The following is a 24,522-nucleotide window of genomic DNA, read 5'->3' on the forward strand; positions in this document are numbered from 1 at the left end:
GAAAGGTCAGGTAAGCAATGGTCAACACAAGGGCAAACAAATGTATACAAGCAATCCAGAGTCGTAGTCAAATACACAGGCAGATGGTCAGAAGGCAGGCAGCAGACAGGAATAAACAGATAAACAAGGCGAGGATCAAAATACGACAAAGCAAAAAAAAGGAAACATGTTGTACTGTCACAAATACAATAAACAATACTCAGCCACACAAATGGATCCAGCTGGAATTAAGATTACGTGTCTCTGACATGGGAATTGACGTATCGAGGAGTATGTGGAGGACTTCATTAATCTAGCTTATTCATGGTGGCTTTATTCAATATAGCTGTTTTCATGGTGGGCTATCTGAACCTCTCTATTCCACTATGCGATTGCACAGACCCCACTGGACTTTAGGAAAATATATTGATTTGGCCTGAAATATGTCTTCCCCTTCACCATATTTTTATTTTGGTGGGGTGGGGGCAAAGGAACGCAAGACCCACTGGCAGCGGGGCTTGCTGCCCAACCCAGTAATAATATAATCTTCTCCTGTACTCATGTCCCCTGTTCACCAACCCAGACCACAGCCGCTTCACAAAATGGCCACCTCCAGTCGTCCAGCTCATAAGATTGCAACCCCCATTCCCAATCCCACCCCCAATCCGCCATTAATTGGACTACAAGATCCAGGTACACCTGGCCTAGATTCTGATGATTGCAACTGATTGCTAGAACTATTTATACAGCACAAGCTCACATTCGCATACACATACACACACGCACATGCGCGCACACACACACACACACACACACACACACTTTAGTGCTGACTCTTGTTATACTGAACAATGAACATTACGAGGCTTTTTTTCTTGCTTTGTTTGAATCTTGCTTTGTTTTGTTTGTTTTACATTGTCTATTTCCTGCCTTTTGTCCAACTGCCTGTTTATTGACCACCACTCTGGATTGCTAGTATACATCTGTTTGCTCCTATGTTGGGTGTTGCTTGCCTGACTATCCTGCTAATAAACCCTGCGTTTGGATCCGCACCCCTGTTGTCAGCGTCCACTTCATATTACAACCCTATTGGCAGATTATTTTGCTTGTTTTAAGGAAAAACTAGATATACAGAAAAAAAAATTCTGAAAACAAGATATGTTTTGCTTGCCTAGAAAATGCTTCTTGATATAAGAAGTTCTATATATTTGGACTATAAAGAAGACAAAAAAATCTAAGTAAATTTTTTTTTTTTGCAGTGTCGAAAAATACTGAAAACCTGTAACCATTGACTTCCATAGTAGGGAAAAAAAATCTATCACTCTACCCCTAAAACCAACATTCAGAGGAAACAATCTGGAATTTTACATTCTCAAATTTTCATTTTGTGTTATTTATGTTAAAAATGTCCCTACAAGGTCAAAATTCATTGGTATTGCTATACTTGTGAGGATATTTTGGTCCACAAAACATGAAGTAAACAAGGCACACGCTCAAACACACACACTGGACTGTGTGTGAGGAGTCTATTAGACATATTCCTGTTTATTGACCGAGCAGGGTGAGGTCAGAGTTGAGACTGGTGTTACACAGGCACATAGATTTAACCTTCACCTTTGCGTCCTGTGTGTGTGTTTGTGCTCTGAGTAGCTCTTAGCAGCCTCTCTCAGATTCATATTTCATGTATTTATCTTATTTTATTTATTTATAAAAAAAATGTGGTATTATCTACTTATTTTCATGTTATACATATATAATTTAATTATTGTATAAAACAGTTGATCCCAAAGTGGGGACACAAGACAATAAACGGGGGGAGGGGGTCGCTTGGTGATTTCCAAAAATATTGTGTATGTTATCAAACTATTAGAATGACTAAGGATGTCCAGATCCGATCATGTGATTGGAAATCAGGCCCGATCATGCGGCTTCAGACTTGATCGGAATCGGACATTACCTCCAATCAGGACTCAAATATATATGTATATTATATATATTCTCATTATTTTATAACAGATCTATAGTTAAGCAATGGTACAGAGTTAGACCTCTTTCTTGGCTGTGTGCTGCATGACATCACTTTGTTGCAGAAACGATATTGGTTAAATGCCGGCAAAGTAGAACACGGAAGCAGCTTGAAGCTTAAAGAGCGAGTATGTCTGTGGTCTGGCAGTGTTATAAAGTTGATGACGACAGCATTGCCATAGCAAACCGTGAGATACAGTATGTAAACTTGGGATTGCAAGATGTGGAAAGGAAAGGGCTACATTTAACACAACAAACCTGATAAAGCACCTGAAAAAAAAAAACAGTAAATAAAATCAGGAACATCCTGGGTCTTTTTCTTCGCTCTTCTTTATTCTTTTTATATGTATTATAGAAGTATCGGATTGGGTTTCGGTATCGGCATATACTCAAAATCAAATGACTCGGACTCGAGGGCAAACAAATCTGATCGGTACATCCCTAGGAATACCCATATTTTATCCATAACCTACAGAAGATAAAGATAGTATTTAATAGTTACATGAAAAACATGCTAATAAAAAGCCATCACCTTCCAATTCTTTTTGCATTGGATTGTGACCCCTGGGGTGATTACAGTAGATTAATGACACAGCAATAGTATTAGTTGCAGCAGATTGACTTAACGGTGCAATGTTAAACTTTAACACCTTTACTGCACTCACGTACATTCAAAAATAAAGGCCACGACCGAACTCTAAAATTAAACCAAAAATAGTCTTGTGCTGTAAACTTTGTGCCCACTATTCTTATTAAGTGAGGTTAATATTAAATTAAACAAATGAATGATGACTATAAATAAATAATATGGTTGTTAGACTGTTGTGCTTTTTTGTGTCAATAAGCTTGTTTATATAGTTCCTATTGCTATGTGTGTACCGTTGTGTGTAATGTTTGTATGTTTATAACCACCTTCGAGGATAGACGGTGTTGTGATTCACTGGATTTATTATTTCATGGCTCGCTAGCTGAAAAGTTTGGGAACCCCTGGTGTAAAACACATGAAATACAGGTAAAGTCAGAAATATAATCCCTCTGAATTATTAGCCCCCCTGTATATTTTTTCCCCTCAATTTCTGTTTGAGAGAAGATTGTTTTAACACATTTCTAAGCATAATAGATTTAATAACTAATTTACAATAACTTTTTCTAAATTTCTTTAATTTTCGCAATGATGACAGTACATAATATTTTATTAGATATTTTTTAAGATACTAGAATCCAGCTTAAAGTATATAACGGCTTAACTAGCTTAATTAGGCAAGTTAGGGTAATTAGGCAAGTCTTTGTATAACAGCGATTTGTTCCTTTGACAACTGAAAAAAAAACATTGCTTAAGGGGGCTAATAATATTAACCTTAAAATAGTAAAAAAAAAAAATTAAAAACTGCTTTTATTCTAAACAAAATAAAGCAAATAAGACTTTCTCTAGAAGAAAAATTATTATAGGAAATACTGTGAAAAATTACTTGCTCTCTTAAACATTGTTTGGGAAATATTTTAAAATGAAAATATTGACTTTAACTGTATTGATTATATATCCATAAAAGGAAAGTACTGATATTTATTAAAACTCAAATTCAAATTTTATTGTCTCATACACAGTACGATATGAAGTGAAATGCTTCTAGTATCAACATCCAAAATAAAGCACTAGAAGTAGTTCAAAAATGCCATGCATGCTACAGTGTATGTGCCAAATCTTCTGAAGCCATTCAGCATTTCTTCTAAAGCTGCATTCACACCAAGGACAACAGCTATAGCAATAACTACAGCAGTCAACATTTGAAATGGACCAAAAACATTCGTCAAAGTTGTTCTAAATCTATTGATTAACACTCATTCTTGACTTTTCTTGAAAAAAATGGTTTTGGTCCACTTCAAATGTCGACCACTACTGAATGAAGTTTAAACTATACCATTTCAACACCACACCAGCATTGCTGAAACAAATGATTAACCAGGGATTTAATTTATTGAATGATTTGTACAAAGGTGATATATTTTAATATATTAAGAAGACATGCAAACGCACTGCAATAGAAAAAAGGATGCAAAGCAATGCTGTTCTGAAATTCCAGAATTAAAGTCTGTCATCAGAATGATTCAGTTAAATGCCTAAAACATCAGACACCCCAAAACACAAGATAACACAGCAGTATTCCTATGTAGATTAGAATCAGTTTTATTGCCAAATGTGCTTCACACACACAAGGAATTTGTTTTAGCTACAGAAGCTTCCAGTGTACATAAAGTAACAAGTGACAACACAAAATAAATAAGAAAAAAAGACGATAAACATTAAACAGAGATGCATTTAGTCCAAAAATCTGGATATTGAATTGTGTGTACAGATATGTTATAAATATACAGGTTATAAGGTGCTGTGTACAAATGTGAATGGAGAAGGTATTGCATTGTATATTGATATAAGGTGCTGTGTACAAGTGCGTATGAGAAAGTATTGCACATATTTATTGCACAGTAGGGGAATATTTAACGGTTCATAAGGTAGAAACCTTTCCTGTGTCTGGCTGGAAAATATATATATATATATATATATATATATATATATATATATATATATATATATATATATATATATAATCTGAGCTACAGTGGTTTCCATTGTTGCAAAAAAAAAAAAAAAAAACATTAAAATAAATAAATAGAATAAAAAAATACATAAATACAATTCATTAAATTATAAATTACATTTTTATAACATTTTAATTCTTTTATATTTTTCCCCAATATCTGTTTTCGGAAAGTTTTTTTTTCAGCACATTTCTAAACATTTTAGTTTTAATAACAAATTTTTTTATAAACAATTTCTTTTATCTTTGCCATGATGACAGTATATTCAAGACAATAAAGGTGCAATTTAAAGGCTTAACTAAGTTAATTAGGTTAACTAGTCAATGTAGGGTAATTGAGCAATTGTATAACAGTGGTGTGTTTTGTATCCATTGGGGAAAAAAATGCTTAAGTGGGCTAACAATATTGACCCAAAAATTGTTATAAAAAATTAACAACTGCTTCTATTGTAGACAAAATAAAACAAATAATACTTTCTTCAGAAGAAAAAATATTATAGGAAATACTGTGAACAATCCTTTGCTCTGCTAAACATCATTTGGGAAATGTCTGAAAAAAATGTCACAGGAAGGTGACATTTTGACTTCAACTGTAAGTGATAAAATTGTTCTCTTGAGCGTATGCGATGAGAACAGTGCTTTATTTGCAATACATCAATCTAGTATTCAGTTTTCAATTTTGCAAAAGTACAAAAATCTTTAATCAAAGTCCATTAAAGAACATTTATTATGCATTGATTCACAGAATTTGACTATGAAGTGGCTAAGCAGTCGTTCAGATCTCTCTGTAATGGTGCAGATAATGTGGTGAAGGTACTGTAATCTCCACCTCCAGTACACTGGAAATAGCCATCATGTTAGTGACCATGAGATCAAGACTCTGATAATTATGAGTTCAGAGAACATTTACCTCTCACATTAAAAAAGACTACATTTTCCAGTGTGAGTCAATTCTCTTTTTTCTTTCTCTGTGTGTCTTGCAGATCTGGATAAGCCTGTGCTCACGGTGCACCAGACGGTGGGTGATGTACGGGGAAACTACTATCAGGAGAAAACAGTGTTTTTACGCTGTACAGTAAACTCAAACCCTCCTGCTCGCTTCATCTGGAAACGAGGACTCAAAACAATCGAACAGAGCAAAGACAACGGCGTGGACATCTATGAGCCTCTGTACACACAGGTACAACGTACATATTTGTCTTTGTGTCATGATTTAGGATGGTTTTATATGAGGATTGTTATGTCTTTTGGGCCCTAACCTTACTTCTGAAACATACAGAATCATCATCATCAACATTGTTAATAGTATATAATATAATATAATATAATATAATATAATATAATATAATATAATATAATATAATATAATATAATATAATATAATATAATATAATATAATATAATTTAATTTAATTTAATTTAATATTAATAATAATAATAATTATTATTATTATTTGTATTTATTTATTTATTTATTTATTTATTAATCATTGTTAATATCATAAATATAAATATTATATTATTTTTTCTATATTGTAATATTTCTATAATTATTTGTTTATTACAATATTTAGTAGGTTCAAAATTTGTTGTTAGGCCAGTTATTTATATATTTATTTTTGTATGTATTTAATACTACTACTACTACTACTACTACTACTACTACTACTACTACTACTACTACTACTACTAATAATAATAATAATAATAATAATAATAATAATAATTATTATTATTATTATTAATCATTCTTAATATAGTCATTATAAATGTAGTTTGTTTATTCATTTATTTGTAATTTATTTATAAATATTGTATTTTTCCATGTTGTAATATTTCTATAATTATTTGTTTATTACAATATTTAGTAGGTTTAAAATGTGTTGTTAGGCCAGTTATTTATTTATTTAATCATTGTTAATTATTATTAATATAGTAATTATAAATGTAGTATGTTATTTATTTATTTATTTATTTGTTATTGTTGATATAATAAATATGAATATTTTATTTTACTTATTTTAATATTTCTGTAATTGTTTGTTTATTACAATATTTAGTAGGTATAACATTGTTGTTAGGCCAGTTATTTATTTATTTATTATTATTGTTATTATTATTGTTATTATTATTATTGTTGTTGTTGTTAGCAGTACTACTAGTAGTAGTAATATGACAACTAGGATTAATAATAATAATAATATTAATAATTAATCAATCATTGTTTATATTGTAATTATAAATGTTGTATGTTTATATACTATGTACTATAATTATATATTACTGGAATATTATATAATATATATTATATACTATAATTATTATTTTGTTACACAATTTAGTAGGTTTATTATTGTTTAGGCATGTTATTTATTTATTTATTTATTTATTATTATTATTATTATTATTATTGTTGTTGTTGTTGTTGTTGTTGTTGTTATTATTATTATTATTATTATTATTATTATTATTATTATTATTATTATTATTATTATTATTATTATTATTATTATTATTATTATTAGGAGTAGTAGTAGTTGTAGTAGTAGTATCAGCATTATTATTATAAGTAGTATTTTTAAATAAATATTAATTATTATTAATTCTAAAAAAAGTGATTTTCTTTTTTTTCTTTTAGGTTTATTATGGTGTTTTCATTCATGTTTTATATTGATGATCTATATGTTTTTTTCATTGATGATCTATAGGCTTTGTAGGCTTGTAAGGAAAACAGATTATTCCAAAGCCCAAGTATAGTCTTATTTCTTTTCTTTCCTTTTCTCCCTGTGTTTATTCCAAAGTTTGTCAAATTTACTAACTTTTGGAAACAGTTTTCTAGTAAATCCACCCACGTCCACACACAGCTGGGCAGTATGCAAAAATCCCTCTGTATAGGCCTTTTATTCCCTAAAACAGAAAGTTAGATTAATTAAAGTTGATAACCATTTGAATAGCGAATAACCACAGGGGGCCTGGCCAATCACAGAGAAACGCACTCAATAAATCAGCAATCCATCAGTGATGAATTCATAATCTGAGCACTTATTATTAAAGAGCCGTTTGAGGAAGGTGGGATGGATGGAGATTGATGGCTTTGCTGTTAATAATGAGGATTATTCATTCGCCTGATGGACTCAGTCAAAAGAATTAGAGGAATTTATAAATCCGGAATTTATTCTCTCTTTATCACGCACACAAAGCCTCCGACATCGCATTGAAATATAAGTGATGTTCCCAGGAAACCTTTTGTGGCCCATTTGTGTCCAAATTAATTATTACTGACAGGATAAACAGGATACCAAATATAGCCACGTTATTTAGCCACGCACACACATTGCATTGGAAAGCTTTAGGTGTATTGAAATACAGTAGAGGAGTTATCAAAATTATTGTCGTGCGCGTGCGTGCACGTGTGTGTGTGTGTACGCGTGTATGTGTGTATGGACCAATGCTCCTAAAATTGCGATGATTGATACAGTGGTAATCATAACAATGTTCTGTCATCTGTATTTGACCACAGCTGTTATACCACAGTAGTATTACATCTCCTAAAGACTTGCTATAGACTTACTATAGACCTGGCTGGTGGGTTTTTTCTAAACTTATTACAATCTACATGTAAATCTATTATTAAGTGTCTTTGGGTTTAAGTGATTTAGTTTAGTTAGATATAAGATGACAGTTTCAAGTAGTAAGGTGCAGGTGTGATATGTTGGTATCTGGTTCATTTATTTCTAACATAAAACTTTTGCATTTAAGTTTATGATGGGCTTGTTCTGTTCTTGAAGATCTGGCAGCACTATTGAGTCAAGCCATACCTCATTCTTTGTGATTTCTGCACTGTGCATACTGAATAGAGAGACACTTATACACAAAAAAAAAAAGAAAAGAAAAAGTTTTTGCACATGTGGTTGCCACTACCTCCATTTGGAATTGTTCAGATTGTAATATTTTGATGTGTGGCTAATTTATTTTTTAAGATAAACGTTTTGGGTTCAAGTTTATTATGGGCATGTACTTGTTTGCTGATTTTTCTAGCAAGATCTGGCAACGTTAATGAATCAAGACATACAGTTGAAGTCAGAATTATTAGCCCCCTTTTAAATTTTTTTTCTTGTTTAAATATTTCCCAAATGATGTTTAACAGAGCAAGGAAATTTTCACAGTATGTCTGATAATATTTTTTCTTCTAGAGAAAGTCTTATTTGATTTATTTCGGCTAGATTAAAAGCAGTTTTTAACTTTTTTAAAAAACATTTTAAGGTCAAAATTAGTAGCCCCTTTAAGCTATATATTTTTTTGATAGTCTACAGAACAAACCATCGTTATACAATCTTGCTTAATTACCCTAACCTGCCTAGTTAACCTAATTAACCTAGTTAAACCTTTAAATGTCACTTTAAGCTGTATTGAAGTGTCTTGAAAAATATCTAGTCAAATATTATGTACTGTCATCATGACAAAGATAAAATAAATCAGTTTTTAGAAATGAGGTATTAAAACTATTGTACCTCATTCTTTGTCATTTCTGCACCATACACACTGAATTGAGAGACACTTGTAAACATTTAACTCTATCTTAAAAAAATTTTTTTTTGCACATGTGATTGCCACTACCTGCATTAGGAATTTTGGGTTTAAGTTTATTATGGGCCTGCTCTTATTGGCTGATTTTTCTAGCAAGATTTGGCAACACTAATAAGTCAAGACATACCTTTATTCTTTGTGATTTCTGCACTGTGCATACTGAATAGTGAGACACTTGTACACATTTAATTGAATGTTAAAAAATAAAAATAATTGCCACATGCGGTTGCCACAACCTGCAGTAGGAAATGTCTGTGTGATGTTTAAATATGTGGCTAATTTATTTTTAAGCTAAAGCTTTTGGGTTAAAGTTTATATGGGCCTGTTCTTGTTTGCTGATTTTTTAGCAAGATCTGGCAACACTAATAAGTCAAGACATACCTTTATTCTTTGTGATTTCTGCACTGCGCACACTGAATAGAGAGACACTTATACACTGCATCTTTAAAAAAATGAGTTTCTTTGCAAAGGGGTTGCCACTACCTGCATTAGGAAATGTCCAGATTCTGATATTTAGGTATATGGATAGTTTTTAAGCTTTAAGTTTATTAGTGCCCCTCTCTGTATTTGCAGAATTTTCTAGCAAGATCAGGCAACACTAATAAGTCAGAACTTAATTTCACCTCATTCCTTGTTATTTTGCATTGAGCATACTGAATAGGGAGACTCTTACACACGTGTAAATACACCTTTAAAACTATTTTTTGATATATGTGATTGCCACTACCTGCAATATCATGAAGAAACTCACATAAATTACTGAACTTGTACATACAGAACGAAAATAAAGCTCTAAAAGGTGTACTGACAATCAAATATAGCTGGAGTATGACCTTGATAAATTGAACCTTACATTCAGAAATATACTGTTAAAAGGGTTCATGAATTACCTCAGGTTTTTTTCACTGGTCTACTAGGTCAACTTACGTTATCAATATATTTTTGCAATAAAAACATCATGATTTAGAAGCAATTTGATTATTTTCTGTGCTGTTTTTGACCTTCATCAGAATGCTCTGCTTGAATGGGCATTGCCAATTGTAGTCTCAGATGTAAGAGGCCAAGTAAGATAGTTTTGTATGTTAACATGGCTAAACAGACAGTGAAGTATAAGTGGGTGTCAATCTTTTGTGGAGGCGGAGCTTGTCCATGCTATTACATCATCATAGAGCAAAAAATTATAAAACCTGTTGCTTTGTCAGACTGCCTTTAATATAAGCTGATTTTAGAGGAACCATAAAGTGTTGAGCTCTGAAACGTACAGGATGTTTTTATAGTACTATGACCTCTCAAATGTCAAAAGATCAAGAGAATTTTGGTTTCTCACTTCATGACCCCTTTAATTGCCTTTAAACTCTAAATATGTGGATGAATAAGGACATTGATAGTTGGTTTTCTTTTAAAAAACAACATTGAGTGCAAATTTAGCTTTTCTTAAAGTATATGCTTTGTGTGATATAAATGGGATGTTTTGACCTTCTGACATAAATTTGAAGAAATTACATCATCAAAGTTAATTTTAAAGTCAAGTACTTTATACTGGAATCTACATCGGTATTTCAGTACATCAGAATTTGTGTTTGAGTTGGCCTTGTCATGCTCCTTATTTCAACTCTGGCATTGCCCTGGTGGGGAAATATTATTAAATATTTGACATTTAATCTGTAACATTCAGAGTTAAATTTATGACCAAAAAAAGACGATAAAAGCACAAATGACACCATTTCTGAAAGGTGATTGGCAAATGTAATCTGGTTTTCATTATGTTTAAATGCCTGCTCTGTCAAACAGAAGAAATGTCTTTTGTGTTATACATGTTTACTACGTGAATGTGTGTGTTTTCAGGGGGAGACGAAGGTGCTGAAACTGAAGAATCTCCGTCCATATGACTTTGCTAATTACACCTGTCAAGTGTCCGTACGCAACGTGTGTGATATTCCAGACAGCTCCGTCACCTTCCGCCTTACCAACACCACCAGTGAGTTTTTAGCCACAAATAACACACTTTGCGTAATTGGTAACACTTTAAAATAATGGCTCATTAGGTAATGTATTTACTAACATGAACAAACAATTAATAATACGTCTATTATAGTATTATTCATCTGTGTTATTATGAAGTTAAATAATGTTAACTCACTGTGCATTAGTTAATGTTAACAAGCACAACTGTGGGTTGTTAGTAATGCATTAGTAAATGTTGAACTATGATTAAAGTGCTTTACATGATTATTTATACTTAGTTTATATTAATAAATGTATTAACTAACATTAACTAATGGACCATTATTCAAAAGTGCTACCATTTCATTTACAGTTTTTCCCAATTGTACACACATTTTCTGAAAGCATGTCTCATATTGTCAGAACTCTACACTCAAATCAAAAAGCACACACACATTAGACAAAACCCTTTAATTTTCCTGCAAAATCAAACTTTACATTCAAAACAATGTAATTTCTTCTCAAAATGGTATTTTGTTTTCAAATGACACACACAAATCATCACATGAATATTTATAAGATGACACATATATTTATTTATAAGAATCAGTTGACCACTGATGTGCTAAATGTAAAATACTATGACCACGTCTTCTCCATTCATCATAATGACTTACTGTAAGTCTTTTTGTTCAGTGTTACACTTACTACAGACAGTACATAGGCCTACAGAAGTGCATTTTAAAATATTTCAGAATATTATTTTTATACAAAACACACTAATAAACGGTACCAAACATATTTTACTGTATTTTTCCCCTCTAAAAAGTGTACACAGTGTTCATCCCAACCAACACAAAGTTGCACATAACATGGTCTACAAATACCATCAACAGAAGTATTTACTGAATACAGTTACAGTAAAACAAAAAGTGTGGATTTCGGTCATACACTTTCCATCTCCAGGCAGAAAAAAAAATCCTCAATAGGAGTAAGGATTGGAGAACATGGAGGGAGATAAACTACTTAAAAACGTGGGTGGGCAGTGAACCAGTTATGAACAAGATGAGCTCTGATTTCTAAATTGCAGTTATGTGAGACAGGTGTTTACCTATGTGTTGAGTTAGTATGTAAAGTAGGGCAAGTGACTTTACAATTTTGAATGACAGAGTGTTCCTTGTGAAAACAAGAGATTTTCTGCATGAAGATTGTGCCAAATGCAGAGAATTGTGTGCAGTGTTTTGAAAAAAGTGTGTTTTAAACCTGCAATTTGAGTGTAAAGCAGGAATTGTGCTTGTTGTTTAGCAGAATTGGTTCAGGGGTTTGGTGCATCACTTACATGTTGTAGTCATTGTGTCTAAAGTACACGTAATTGTGCGTAAACAACTAAGAAAAACTGTATTATCCACTCTATGGAACATTCCCTCATCATACAAATACACAACACAGATACATCACCACCACCAAAAAAAAGCCTTGATATGCTTTCTCAGAAATTACTTTTCATGGAGCTTTTTGCGAATGTTGAAGGAAGACTTGTAAGTATTTTCAAAGAGCTGCTTGAAATTAGGTGCCGGTATTTCTATTTTCCCCCACACAAACCTATGTAGACTTACAGACTGTAGCCTCTGTTGGCTGTTTGTGAAGTTGTATCTGAGGCCTTGAAGAATTTGGTTTGTGCTGTCGACAGATTATGGTTTTTATGTGTTTCCTGAAGCGAATCCATTTTGCGTACACTTCACGGGAACGAAGAATTGAGTTTGAATTGGTACATAAGGTTGTCAAAAGTATCGAGTTCGGTTACAAGCGGTTTTGAAATGTTAAAAATGTCCATTTCCTGCTAACATTTTAGTGTGTTGAGTGCATACTTGCTCACTAACACCTCTGATTGGCCATTTTGTTCACATGCTCAACAGAATTGACTGTGATTAGCTGTGAAGGTCATCGGTTCACCATTCTTCATCACTGTTCACCAAGTACAAACACAGATACATTGGGGTGGGGCAGCCAACAGTGCTCAAATGTTAGCAGGAAATGGACATTTAAAAAAATGTTAGTCCTAATTAGTACTGAACTCGATACTTTTGACAACCCTAATTTACTGTCATTATTGTTACTCTTTGTTTATAAGTGCTGAGGAACACTTCAGAGCTGTAATACATTCACTTTCTAAGTGGTCAAGCAATCACAACAGACTACACAAATCAGCTGACCAATCAGAGCAGAGTAGAATCTCAGAAATACTTTTGACATCTCTATTATTCAGTATGGCAGCATAATATATCGCAAAATTATCATCATCACGATTATAGTAAATACAAAATATATGTAGCAGACGTGTGATAAATTACAATTATTTTATGTACTGGTTGTTTGTCTAAATTTGACCAATCGGATGGGACCTTGCTAACTTTATCCCCGCCTCCACAGTAGTAGCTCTTCTGTTATTGGCTGGAGCAGCTCAAAGGTGAACCCAGAGAAGAATATAAATAGTTTTGGTGGGGCTTGAGGCGAGAGAGGAAAATGACAACAGCCAATCAGAGTCAGAATATTTGCTGAGGTTTTCACTCATTCATTGTATTTCAAAGACTAAGGGCTCTATTTTAACAAACTAGGCGCAAAGTCTGAAGCACATGGTGCAAAAGCGTTAAAGGCGTGTCCGAATCTCCTTTTGTAATTTTAAGAGCGCGGCACATGGTCTAACAGGGTTATGCTTATTCTCTTAATGAGTTCTGAGTGTGTTTTGAGCTTAACCTGCATTAAACCAATCAGAGTCTCATCTCACATTTCCTTTAAGAGTCAGTTGTGTCGCGCCATGGCTTATTTACTATTTATATGGTGGACTTTGTAAGTGGAAAAACTGAACGCTTCACTAGCGAGAAAACAGTTGAACAGAGCATCTGCAGTGCGAGGATAAAGAATGAGCCTCCTCCATTCGGCCTCTTTTCTTTCTCTTTACTTTTTACTTTACTCTTTTACTCTCATGGAGAAGGGAAACGGTGTTGTACGCACTCCACTCAGTTGTTAAGCACAAACATTTGTTTCAAAACTATTTCTAAATTCGGTTCTAATTTCCAGCAAATGAATAAATGAACAATACTAATGCTCATACGCTCATAATGTAAATAAACATAATGCTCTGCACAGGACTTTAAAGCAGCTTTTAGTTAATTAATGGCGCAGTCTATTTCAGTTCCTCAAAATAACAAAGCGCCAACATTGCACATTAACTCACCTCCTTTTTAGACCGGAACACCCATGAGTCCACAAAGCGGCACAAATGGATTTGCTATTTAAACGATATGGTGCAAAACAAGAAAATTAGGGTTGCTCTTGTCTGTAAATAGCAGCAAATCGCGCCAAACATGTCCTGCGCCTTATTGTGTGGAGTGTGTGACAGGGCCCTAAATGTTTGCATCTTTGAAGTTTATTAGTTTGAATTAGAATTAATTACATCTAAAAATATATATTTTACCTGTTTATTTTAATTTCATTATGTACATTTAAAACTCACTACATAGCTAATAAAAATAACATTTTTCTAGGGAAATGTTATATTGTAATATCATCATCTTACCAACATCACATATTTTCCAGTACACTGTAAAAAAAAGGATTTGTTACTTTAAAAAAGTGAGTAAACCCGTTGTCTTAAAACAACAAGTTGATTATTGTAAAATGGACATCAATCATCCGATTTTAATGCGATTAGGACAATACTCTGATTAAGAGTCTATCATGTAAACAGCGATTTTTGATTAATTTAATCAGGTTAAGCTCATAATCGAACTAAAGAAAAATCGTATTAAGACATGTGGAGTACACCGATTTTAGTAGCATTATTGAAGTGTAGTATAGTCATGTAAACACCGCAATCAAATTATTACCGCCATGTAGGACTTTTCGTTGTGTTTTGTGACAGGATAGTCCACACACATGACTGTTTGACACTATTCTTTGCACCTACTAGGTCAGTGAAGACCACAGACACCTGCATTGTGAAATGTGGAGGTTTTTTTCTTCCATTCAGCGTGCGGTATGAAATTACATTAAAACTACTCTTCCAGCAGTTTATATTTGCATCCAGTATCTCGTTTGTCACGGGGGCATGCATGAAATGTTCCCGATTGAAAGTGAAAGTGTCAAACCGCAGTTAAAGTCGACAAAGTAAAAATTAAACACCAGAAATTACATGAAACTCCAGAGGAAATTTGAATAGTGTGCTGACGCAATGATGTTAATCGAATTATGAGCTGGGATCATGAAAGGAACATTCAAAAAGCAATTCATGTAAACACCTTAATCTTATTATTGTCCTATTCAGATTTAGACGCATCATTTGATTACTGATGTCCATGTAAACGTAGTCACTGAGACGCTAGAGCATGAGTAATGCTGGAGCTGGATCGGCTGAATGAGTTTCAGGACCGACAGTCGCAGAGTGAAAGGAAGTGCTCTTTATACTGTGTGTGTGCGTGTGTGTGTGTGTTTGTGCATAGGTGATGGTGATTAGTAATTGGGTAATTGGCAACGGGTGTATATGAATCCTGGTGAACTGGGTGACTCCAGCTGATTCCAGCGACTGCCTGACAATTATACTTTAAAAAAGTCAGTTAAACCCATTGACTTAACTTGTATAATTCTGCACATAGTTTGTTTACTTAACTTATAAGGCAATTCGAGTTGGGCCGATGGACGATGCCATTATCCATCCCCAATGGCCGATAGACAACACGATGCTGAGCCGGCATCGCAGATCCTCCACCCCGTCCCTGTCGCAAACCCGCTCACGAAAAATACACACTTGGGCCCCGTTTATTCTAATACGTCTTAGTTTTAAAACGGCATTTTAGAACTAAAATGATCCACATCCACACTGTGTTTTACCTAGCATTTCTGAACAGCCCTCCGTCCACTGAAAATGCACATCACATGACCACACAGACACAGTCACACACGCTGTCATGCGCTCGTCTGAGCTCCAGAGAGCAGTGCACTTCAGACAGTTTGTCAAGGATGTACTACTGGGTCGCGTCTCACTATAGTTGTTATATTTAATGACTCTTCAGTCTTTTGACTATCTTTCTAACGACTCTTTAGTCTTTTGAATCTATCAGGTAACGTGTCACAGCGTCAGTACACTGCTTCAATCTTTCACTTTCACACTTGTACTTAGTAATTTTAGTGAAAACCTCAGATACTGTTGGCTGGGCACCTTTTTTACTGACCAAGTTTGTGGGCGTCATTATTATGACACAGATCACTCTGCCTATTCATGCCAGAGTCCCGCGGAAAAAGTGATTGACAGGTGGTGATTTGTGTGTTACTTATCTTTATTTATTTATGATTTATTTATGGGTAAAACAAAGACCATGCGGGTCAGGTAGTTGCAACAGTAGGCTACAATTAATTAATTCGTTATGAATTAATTACTCATAAATAATTAATTCACCTCCGCCTATGACAACGATGCCACCGTCCATCATGATAATTCACATTAGACATCGTACGATGCCAAATTGGTCGACATGGCCCAACTCTAAAGGCAACGAGTTTACTCTCTTTTTTTTTTGTAAAGTCAACTAATCACAATTTACAGTGTATCGTACATCCCTACACTGTAAAAAAATGCTGGGTTCCACACAATTGCTTCTTATTGGCCCAACACAAATTGATTAAGTTAACTTAATTGTTTTTAGAAATTTAAATGGATTGAACATAAAGCAATTAAGTTTTCCCAAACAAAACGTAAGAATTCAGTGTTGGTTCAAATCTTATTAAAGAAGTAGTTTGAACAAGCAGCAAAAGTCATGTTTTGAGTGTATGCCTTGAGTTTTTGCAGATGAATTTTTAGATCTTTTTGATTTTGTGAACTTTTTGTCAAAGTTCTTCCCTAATTTATTTCGCTCGTTACATCGCAGTGTTAAAATGAATTGCGAAGGGAGTTTCTTGTTGCTGTTATACTGTAGCTTTACAGCTTTTTTCTCCTTCAGCTCCCCTTATATTATGTTTCTCCTCAAACGTTTCTTTTCCCCTGGTTATATGTTGACCTGTCAGGTCTAATTCAGATCTCTTTGATTAAATCTGCAGTTTTCTTGAGCGCTGTTCTCTGCTTGTCTGTCTGTCAGCGGCTCTGAACAGCCTCGTGTGTGTCTTTGATCACGTTGGTCTCTGCACTGCTGTGCGTCTCAGGTCTGTCTCTGTTCTCAAGGCAGACGTCGCTATCATTGTGCCGTCCCGTACTGAGATTCTTCCAGAAAACCTGGCTTTGTTTGTTGGAATAGATGCGTCAGTGTGTAGTGGTTAATGCACGTTGAGCTGTGGTGCTTGCAATGCAAATTCACAACATATCCTAATCTGATATCTTCTTTTTCCTGTCTTCTTTCATTAATTTTCCTTCGGCTTAGACCCTTGTTTACCACAGCAGAATGAACCATCAACTATTTCAGCATATGTTTTACACAGCGGATGCCTTTCCAGCCACAACACAGTACTGGGAAACACCCATACACTTTCACATTCACACACTACGGTCAATTTAGTTCGTTCAATTCACCTATAGCGCATGTGTTTGGACTGTGGGGGCAACTGGAGCACCCGGAGGAAACCCACGCCAACATAGGGAGAACATGCAAACTCCACACAGAAATGGCAACTGACCCAGCCAGGACTTGAACCAGCAACCTTCTTGCTGTGAGGCTACAGTGCTAACCACTGAGCTGCACTTTTTCTTGTCTTATAAGCGAGAAATCATAGTAGTCCAAACTGTACACTTTAAAAAAAGGCTAGGCTATTTTAACCCACATTTAACCCAGGAAGTAAAGCAGTAACTGAATACATATATAGCTGAAGAAGGTGAAGTCAAAAATGGTCAAACTCAACAGTGTAAATACATGTATTAAAAAATGTTTTACCCAGTGCTTGGGTTGTTATATTTGACCCATGCAGATTTGGACTGAAATAACTAATTTTAGAGTGTTAGTTTGTTTGTTTGTTTATGTTTAAATAATTTATGCCTTAAAAAATTCATATTTATTTATTTATTTATTTATTTATTTTTATTTATTTATTTATTAATTTGTCAGTTTTTTTGTTTTCTTTATTTTAATTCAAATCAATTCACCTTTATTTGTATAGCGCTTATACAATGTAGACTGTGTCAAAGCAGCTTCACATAAAAGATCACAGTAAATAGGAACAGTGAAGTTCAGTTTGTAGTGTTTAAGTTCAGTTCAGTTGAGCTCAGTTCAGTGTGGTTTAATAATCACTACTGAGAGTCCAAATATTGTAGGGCAATTCCAACGATGTGCAGCTCTATAGATCCTGAACCATGCAAGCCAGTGGCGACAGCGGAGAGGGAAAAAAAAACTTCACTAATGGCGGAAGTGAAGAAATAAAACCTTAAGAGAAACCAGACTCAGTTGGGCATGATCATTTAAATTTCTCCGCTGGCCAAACGTCTTGTGTAGAGCTGCAGTCTCAGTGGCGGAGACTGGAAGCTGGCCTCAGCGAAGACTCGTCTGTCTCTGGAGCGTCACAGGAATCAGTCTCATGTTCTCCACTCTTCCATGACCAACACAGTAGCTGCTCAGGATTCGGCCTGGTCCAGGATATGGAAACCTTGGGATCATCTCGTCGTTGGTCTTGGATCGAATCAGTGACTCTGCATAGTCTGAGGGCCTCGGGAAGAGTATCCCCAGGTGGAAATGGAGAATAAAGAAAATAATTAGCGTAGCTGATGTTCACAGTGTATATCAACAAGATGCAGAACCTGTGTGGAAGCCCCCTAAGTGGTGCACTAAATGTATGCTTTACTGAACAGATATTTGTTTGTTTATGTTTATTTGTTTTTATTTATTTATTTTATTTATTTATTTATGTTTGTTTATTATGTTTATTTGTTTTATTTATTTTTAATTTAAATAATTTATTTATTGTTTATTTGTTTATGTATTTATTTATTTTATATATTTATTTATTTATTCAGTTATTTATGTTAAATTATTATGTTTATTTGTTTTATTTATTTATTCAGTTGTTTGTGTATGTTTATTTATTATGTTTATTTGTTTTATTTATTTATTCAGTTATTTGTGTATGTTTATTTATTATGTTTATTTGTTTTATTTATTATATTTGTTTGTTGTTTGTTTGTTTGTTTGTTTGTTTTATTTTTTATTATTTTTTTTTTTTCAGTGAATATTACTCTGGGCTGATTGTTGCATATCATTTAAGTGAATAAGCTAACACTTGTCACACTACTTTATACTTGGTTATTATTAAATAAATAACTTATAAATAAGTTTTTCACCGATTTGAGAATTTTAAAAAATATAGTCTATAATAGTGTATCTTTTAGTTGTAAAACAAATGTGATATAAAATATGAAATATAGTTATATATAACTTTTAGTTGTGATTGTAGTTTGTATGTGGATTTGCTTTTTTAGGGCGGGGCGGTTGTAAACTGAACAGATGCATTTAATATAATATATTATTCATTTTTTAAATGCTTTCTTTCTCGTCTTTTTTAGCATCGGTACTCAAGTCTTCAGAGTTCCGAAAATCTTCCAAAATGTTTATAATATGCTTATTTGCTGATCAAGAAACATTTGAAAATTTCCTCTAAAATTAAAATTTTTATCAGGCTCCGGTATGTAAGTTCAGTAATATAACTTCTTTGACATAGAATAAACCCTTTTTATGGTCTTTAAAGTGAAATAACTCAACAAAAACATTTTCGATGGAAATTTCAGACAGCACTTAGAGGTTTTTGCATCTGAACTCATTTATTCATTTTCTTTTCGGATTACTCCCTTTATTAATCAGGGATCGCCACAGCGGAATGAACTGCCCACTTATCAAGCATATGTTTTACGCAGCGGATACCCTTCCAACTGCAACCCAGTACTGGGAAACACCCATGCACACTCATTTGCACACATACACTATGGACAATTTAGTTTATTCAATTTACCTGTACCGCATGTCTTTGGACTGTGGGGGAAACCGGTGCACCCGGAAGAAACCCACGCCAACACAGGGAGAACATGCAAGCTCCACACAAAAATGCCAACTGGCCCAGCTGAGGCTCGAACCAGCGACCTTCTTACTGTGAGGCGACAGTGCTAACCACTGTGCCACCATATTTTTTCCTATACAGTAGGTTTTTTTTGCCTGTTCTTACAATAAAGTACATATATAATTCACACAGAAAGCTTCCTTTCTTGTTTCTTTCTAAGATGCTTTGACACAATACACATTGTAAAAAGTGCTACAAACATAAAGATGAATACATTCTTTAGCATCAAAATAAATTGTTTGTGTAATCCATAATGAATAAAATCCAACGTGAAAACAAAAATACTGGCAAAATGAACGAGAAATCTCTACTACAACAACAAAAAACCCTGACTACAATACCCAGAGAAACCCTTTATGAATTAGTCATGTAAAAAAACATGTTTGTTCGTGTTCAAATTAGCAGCATTAAGAATTCATGCTCAAGAAACAAGTTCAAAGCTTGCAGAGAAAATCTAAAAGTAGCCCAGAAGTTCCCCCTTTCACTCTCTGTGTCTTTATTTCCCTCGTTTCTCGTTTTCTCTTTCTGTGGTGAGGAGTTTGAGACACTGTTGATTCCTCTTTTTTCTGCTTTCTCCTGTTAGGTGGTTTTCTACAGTGCACTGACAAAAAGATTCATTGGATTTACTCTTTTTTTTAAGGTAAATGGTTGCAAACAATTTATATGGGCTGAATTTAAACGAACAAAATAAATTTAGTAAAATTCAGCCCATATTTATTGTTTGCAACCATTTACTTTAAAAAAAAATCACAGAATTTACTATTTTTTTTGTGTGCTTCAAGCTGTAGGATTATAGAAAGGCTATGGAAACATTATCGGCAGGATGGTGTAAAACAATACATTTCTTGTTTATTACCAATTTCTCCTACAAATGACAGAAATAAATATTTTTTTCTGTTAAATATGACTGAAATAAATAATTTGAAATATATAAATGCATTTAGAATTGCATTATGTGTGGGTATGTGTTGCTGTTGTGACAGCGTTGTAACATATAGTAGGTAGCAGTTCAGTGTTGATTTTGAATTAAAACTAGTTTACAGATAAACCGTTATTGAAATCATTTGATAATGGTGTTTTAATTAAAGGGGCAGTATGTAAGTTTGACACCCAGTGGATAAACTAGGTACTGCACCCCTGGTTCATAACACACACAATCGCAGGTTGCCAGATTGACGACATCAACACGAGTGTGACTGACTATGAATCCTAAAGGCTGATTTAAGTGGTGTTAAAAGGAGCCAACACCTGAAACTGATATATTTAGAAGCTTCTATTTCTTGCAGCTGAACAACAGAAAACCGTCAATGATCACCTCAGGTACACCTCGTGTGATTTATTGAGTGTTAAATGCTAATAATGTGAGTTTGAATGCCATTTTACGTGACATTTATTGCCATAATACTGAAAGCAGCAGCAGATCTTGAAAATAAAAGTAAACCTTTTGAAAATTGAACTTCAGAACTGTGACTAAGTGCAAACCAACACATATCAGTGATTTAGCATGAACATTTAATAATGTTAGAGGTTTAATATGTATTAATTAGATTGTAAACCTTACCATTTCGTTAGAGTGCAGTGAGTGTACAAATTGTCTGTGCTTCTGAATGGCTGTATGTTTCGTCTGGTGCGATCAGCCAAATTGCTTATCACTGCAAATCTCATCATGTAGTGTATTGTTAGGACACAATGTAACCTGCTCACCTAATCTTTACATTTGTAATATTCATATTATTTTCTAATTAATAACCTCATGTGGAACTCTGAATCTCCGTCTCATTTCGGAGGCTGCTACTGTCCACCAGAGGTCGCATTTTAGTTGCGGACGCATGCTGTGAGCACATTCCTGACTGAATAAATCACAAGAGACAACTCGGGGTGCTGATATACATATGGCTAAATGGCGTTGGACGGGTTAAAACAGGGGTGTCAAACTCAGTTCCTGGAGGGCCACAGCCCCGCACAGTTTAGTTCCAACCCTGCTTCAATACACTTACCAGGAGGTTTAAAACAAGCCTGAAGGACTTAATTAGTTTGATCAGGTGTGTTTCATTAGGGTTAGAACTAAACTGTGGGCCTCCAGGAACTGAGTTTGACACCTGTGGGTTAAAAGAACCAAAACTTAGACAGCCATTCCGGTACGTAACTCACATTTTCAAAGCAGAATATCTGACTTCAGGGTCGTTTTTCAGATAAACGAGAATGTTCACTTAACATGTTTCTTAAATATCTGCAAACATATTATGGTATTTATATGCTTTTAAAAGAGTCAAAATCTTACATACAGCACCTTTAAATCATCACTCATAGCTTTGAAATAATTAAAATCTGTGATAAAGAGAGATACAGACAGAGTGTGTGTAAGAGAAACATATATAGTCTTATTTTATTCCTTCCTTGACCTTGTGACTAAAACCAGATATGACATATTCAAACTGACCAACTGGCAGACGGCGCTTTTGTTCAGCAAACCTGTTTTGGGACAAAAACAACTGCCGTTGATAATTTTCGACCTTACAGCCCAGTAGAAAAGACAGCTGTGAAATAGTCAATAGAGTCGAGTGAGTGTGGAGTGACAGTATCAGAAATCTGTACCACACACACACACACAAACACGCCATCAGTGTCCTGGCCTGTGGAGAAACAACACACTGCTGCAAATTGGAATTTGTTTTCCGCGTGGCAGGAGCGCGAGGATTGCGTACATGCCGCTCGCCGCCCAAAGAACAAAACAGTGATTTGTTTTTCTGTTGATTTTCATTTTCTTTTACTCTGAAGTGACGAGCAGGACGGGGGCGAGATGAAATTGGAGGGAGCAGGAGAAACAAGCGTTGGATGCTGCGCTGAAGTTTGAGAAGTTTGGTCTGTTTGGAGGGTAGAGTGAAGGAGACTGCGTCTGTGATGAGGATTCGATGTGCTGTTTTAAATTACAGGTCGATGGTGACGTGAAACTCTAGACCTGACCTGCTCACTGTCGGCTTGTATGAAGGTTAAGAGTTTAGTCAGTAAGAGCTCCTTTTACTCTCTGATTCTGATGACCACTGTGGTGCAGCCATCTTGTGTCATTTGAATCTATTTTTTAATTTCAAATTACACACACACACACACACACACACACACACATATATATATCACAATATCGAATGTTTTGAAAGCTAATATATCAATTAGCATGATATTCGTAACTGAATGTGTGTGTGTATATATATATATATATATATATATATATATATATATATATATACAGTTGAAGTCAGAATTATTAGCCCCCCTTTGATTTTTTTTTTTTTTCTTTTTTAAACATTTCCCAAATTATGTTTAACGGGGGGAGGGGGTAATAATTTTGTCCTTAACCTCTTAAGGCCCAAGCTGTTTTTTAACATGCATTTTATATTTCTCTTTGCTATTTGGGCTTATTGGAACCTAATTAGACTAAACCCTAAGTATCATGTTTTGATATGATGTACTTTTAGAGAAAAATGATGTCCATATATGTGGACTTGTGGTCTGAATTTCCATAAAACACTTTTTTCTGACTATTTTTTTATGCATTAATAACACATACATATTTTTTGAACATGTTTTAACTATCAGAGAGTAAAAACTGCCCATTAGACTGTTAAAAATATTGTTAGGGACGTTTCATATGCTGCAGTTGCAGTTGCAGGATGACACTGTATGTCTGGAACAAAATATAAAACGTTAAGCCACTTGAGAGCTATCATGTTTACAAGCCTTTTTGCACTATATACTGTTCTATATCTGCACAACTCTGGTTTGCACTCATTGCCATATGCCCTTAATGTCATTGTATGGTATTGTTTTACAAATTTTTAATTTTTATTCTATAGATATGTTTTCAAACTACATTTTATGTATATTTTTAGATTGTTTTATATATAATTGTATTTATTGTAAATTCTTTCTTAACTTTTTTCTTGAATTGACAATAAAGCTGACTTTGACTTGACTTTGACTTTGAAAATGTGCTGTCCACTAAGCCCTAGGAGGATAAAATGACGTTTTAAAAATTTAAAACTGCTTTTATTTTAGCCGAAAAATAACAAATAAGACTTTCTCCAGAATAAAAAAAATATATATATTATCAGACGTACTATGTCAAAGGGGAGGCTAATAATTCTGACTTCAACTGTGTATATATATATATATATATATATATATATATATATATATATATATATATATATATATATATATATATATATATATATATATATTTATTTATTTATTTATTTATTTGTTTATATATTTATTTATTTATATATTGACGTTTTAAAAATTTAAAACT

The 24,522-nt window shown here is 33.9% G+C and overlaps 1 protein-coding gene across 1 annotated transcript in view; it reads left to right on the plus strand.

Moving 5' to 3' along the window:
• Positions 1-24,522, plus strand: part of LOC130240014 (MAM domain-containing glycosylphosphatidylinositol anchor protein 1) — a 318,227-nt gene that overhangs the window by 210,394 nt on the left and 83,311 nt on the right. The window contains exons 5-6 of the mRNA XM_056471429.1: positions 5,585-5,781; positions 11,034-11,166. Of these exons, the coding sequence (XP_056327404.1) occupies positions 5,585-5,781; positions 11,034-11,166 (330 nt within the window). The remainder of the gene's footprint in view (positions 1-5,584; positions 5,782-11,033; positions 11,167-24,522) is intronic.

The sequence above is a fragment of the Danio aesculapii genome, chromosome 13 (genome assembly GCF_903798145.1).
Source record: "Danio aesculapii chromosome 13, fDanAes4.1, whole genome shotgun sequence".
NCBI lineage: Eukaryota > Metazoa > Chordata > Actinopteri > Cypriniformes > Danionidae > Danio > Danio aesculapii.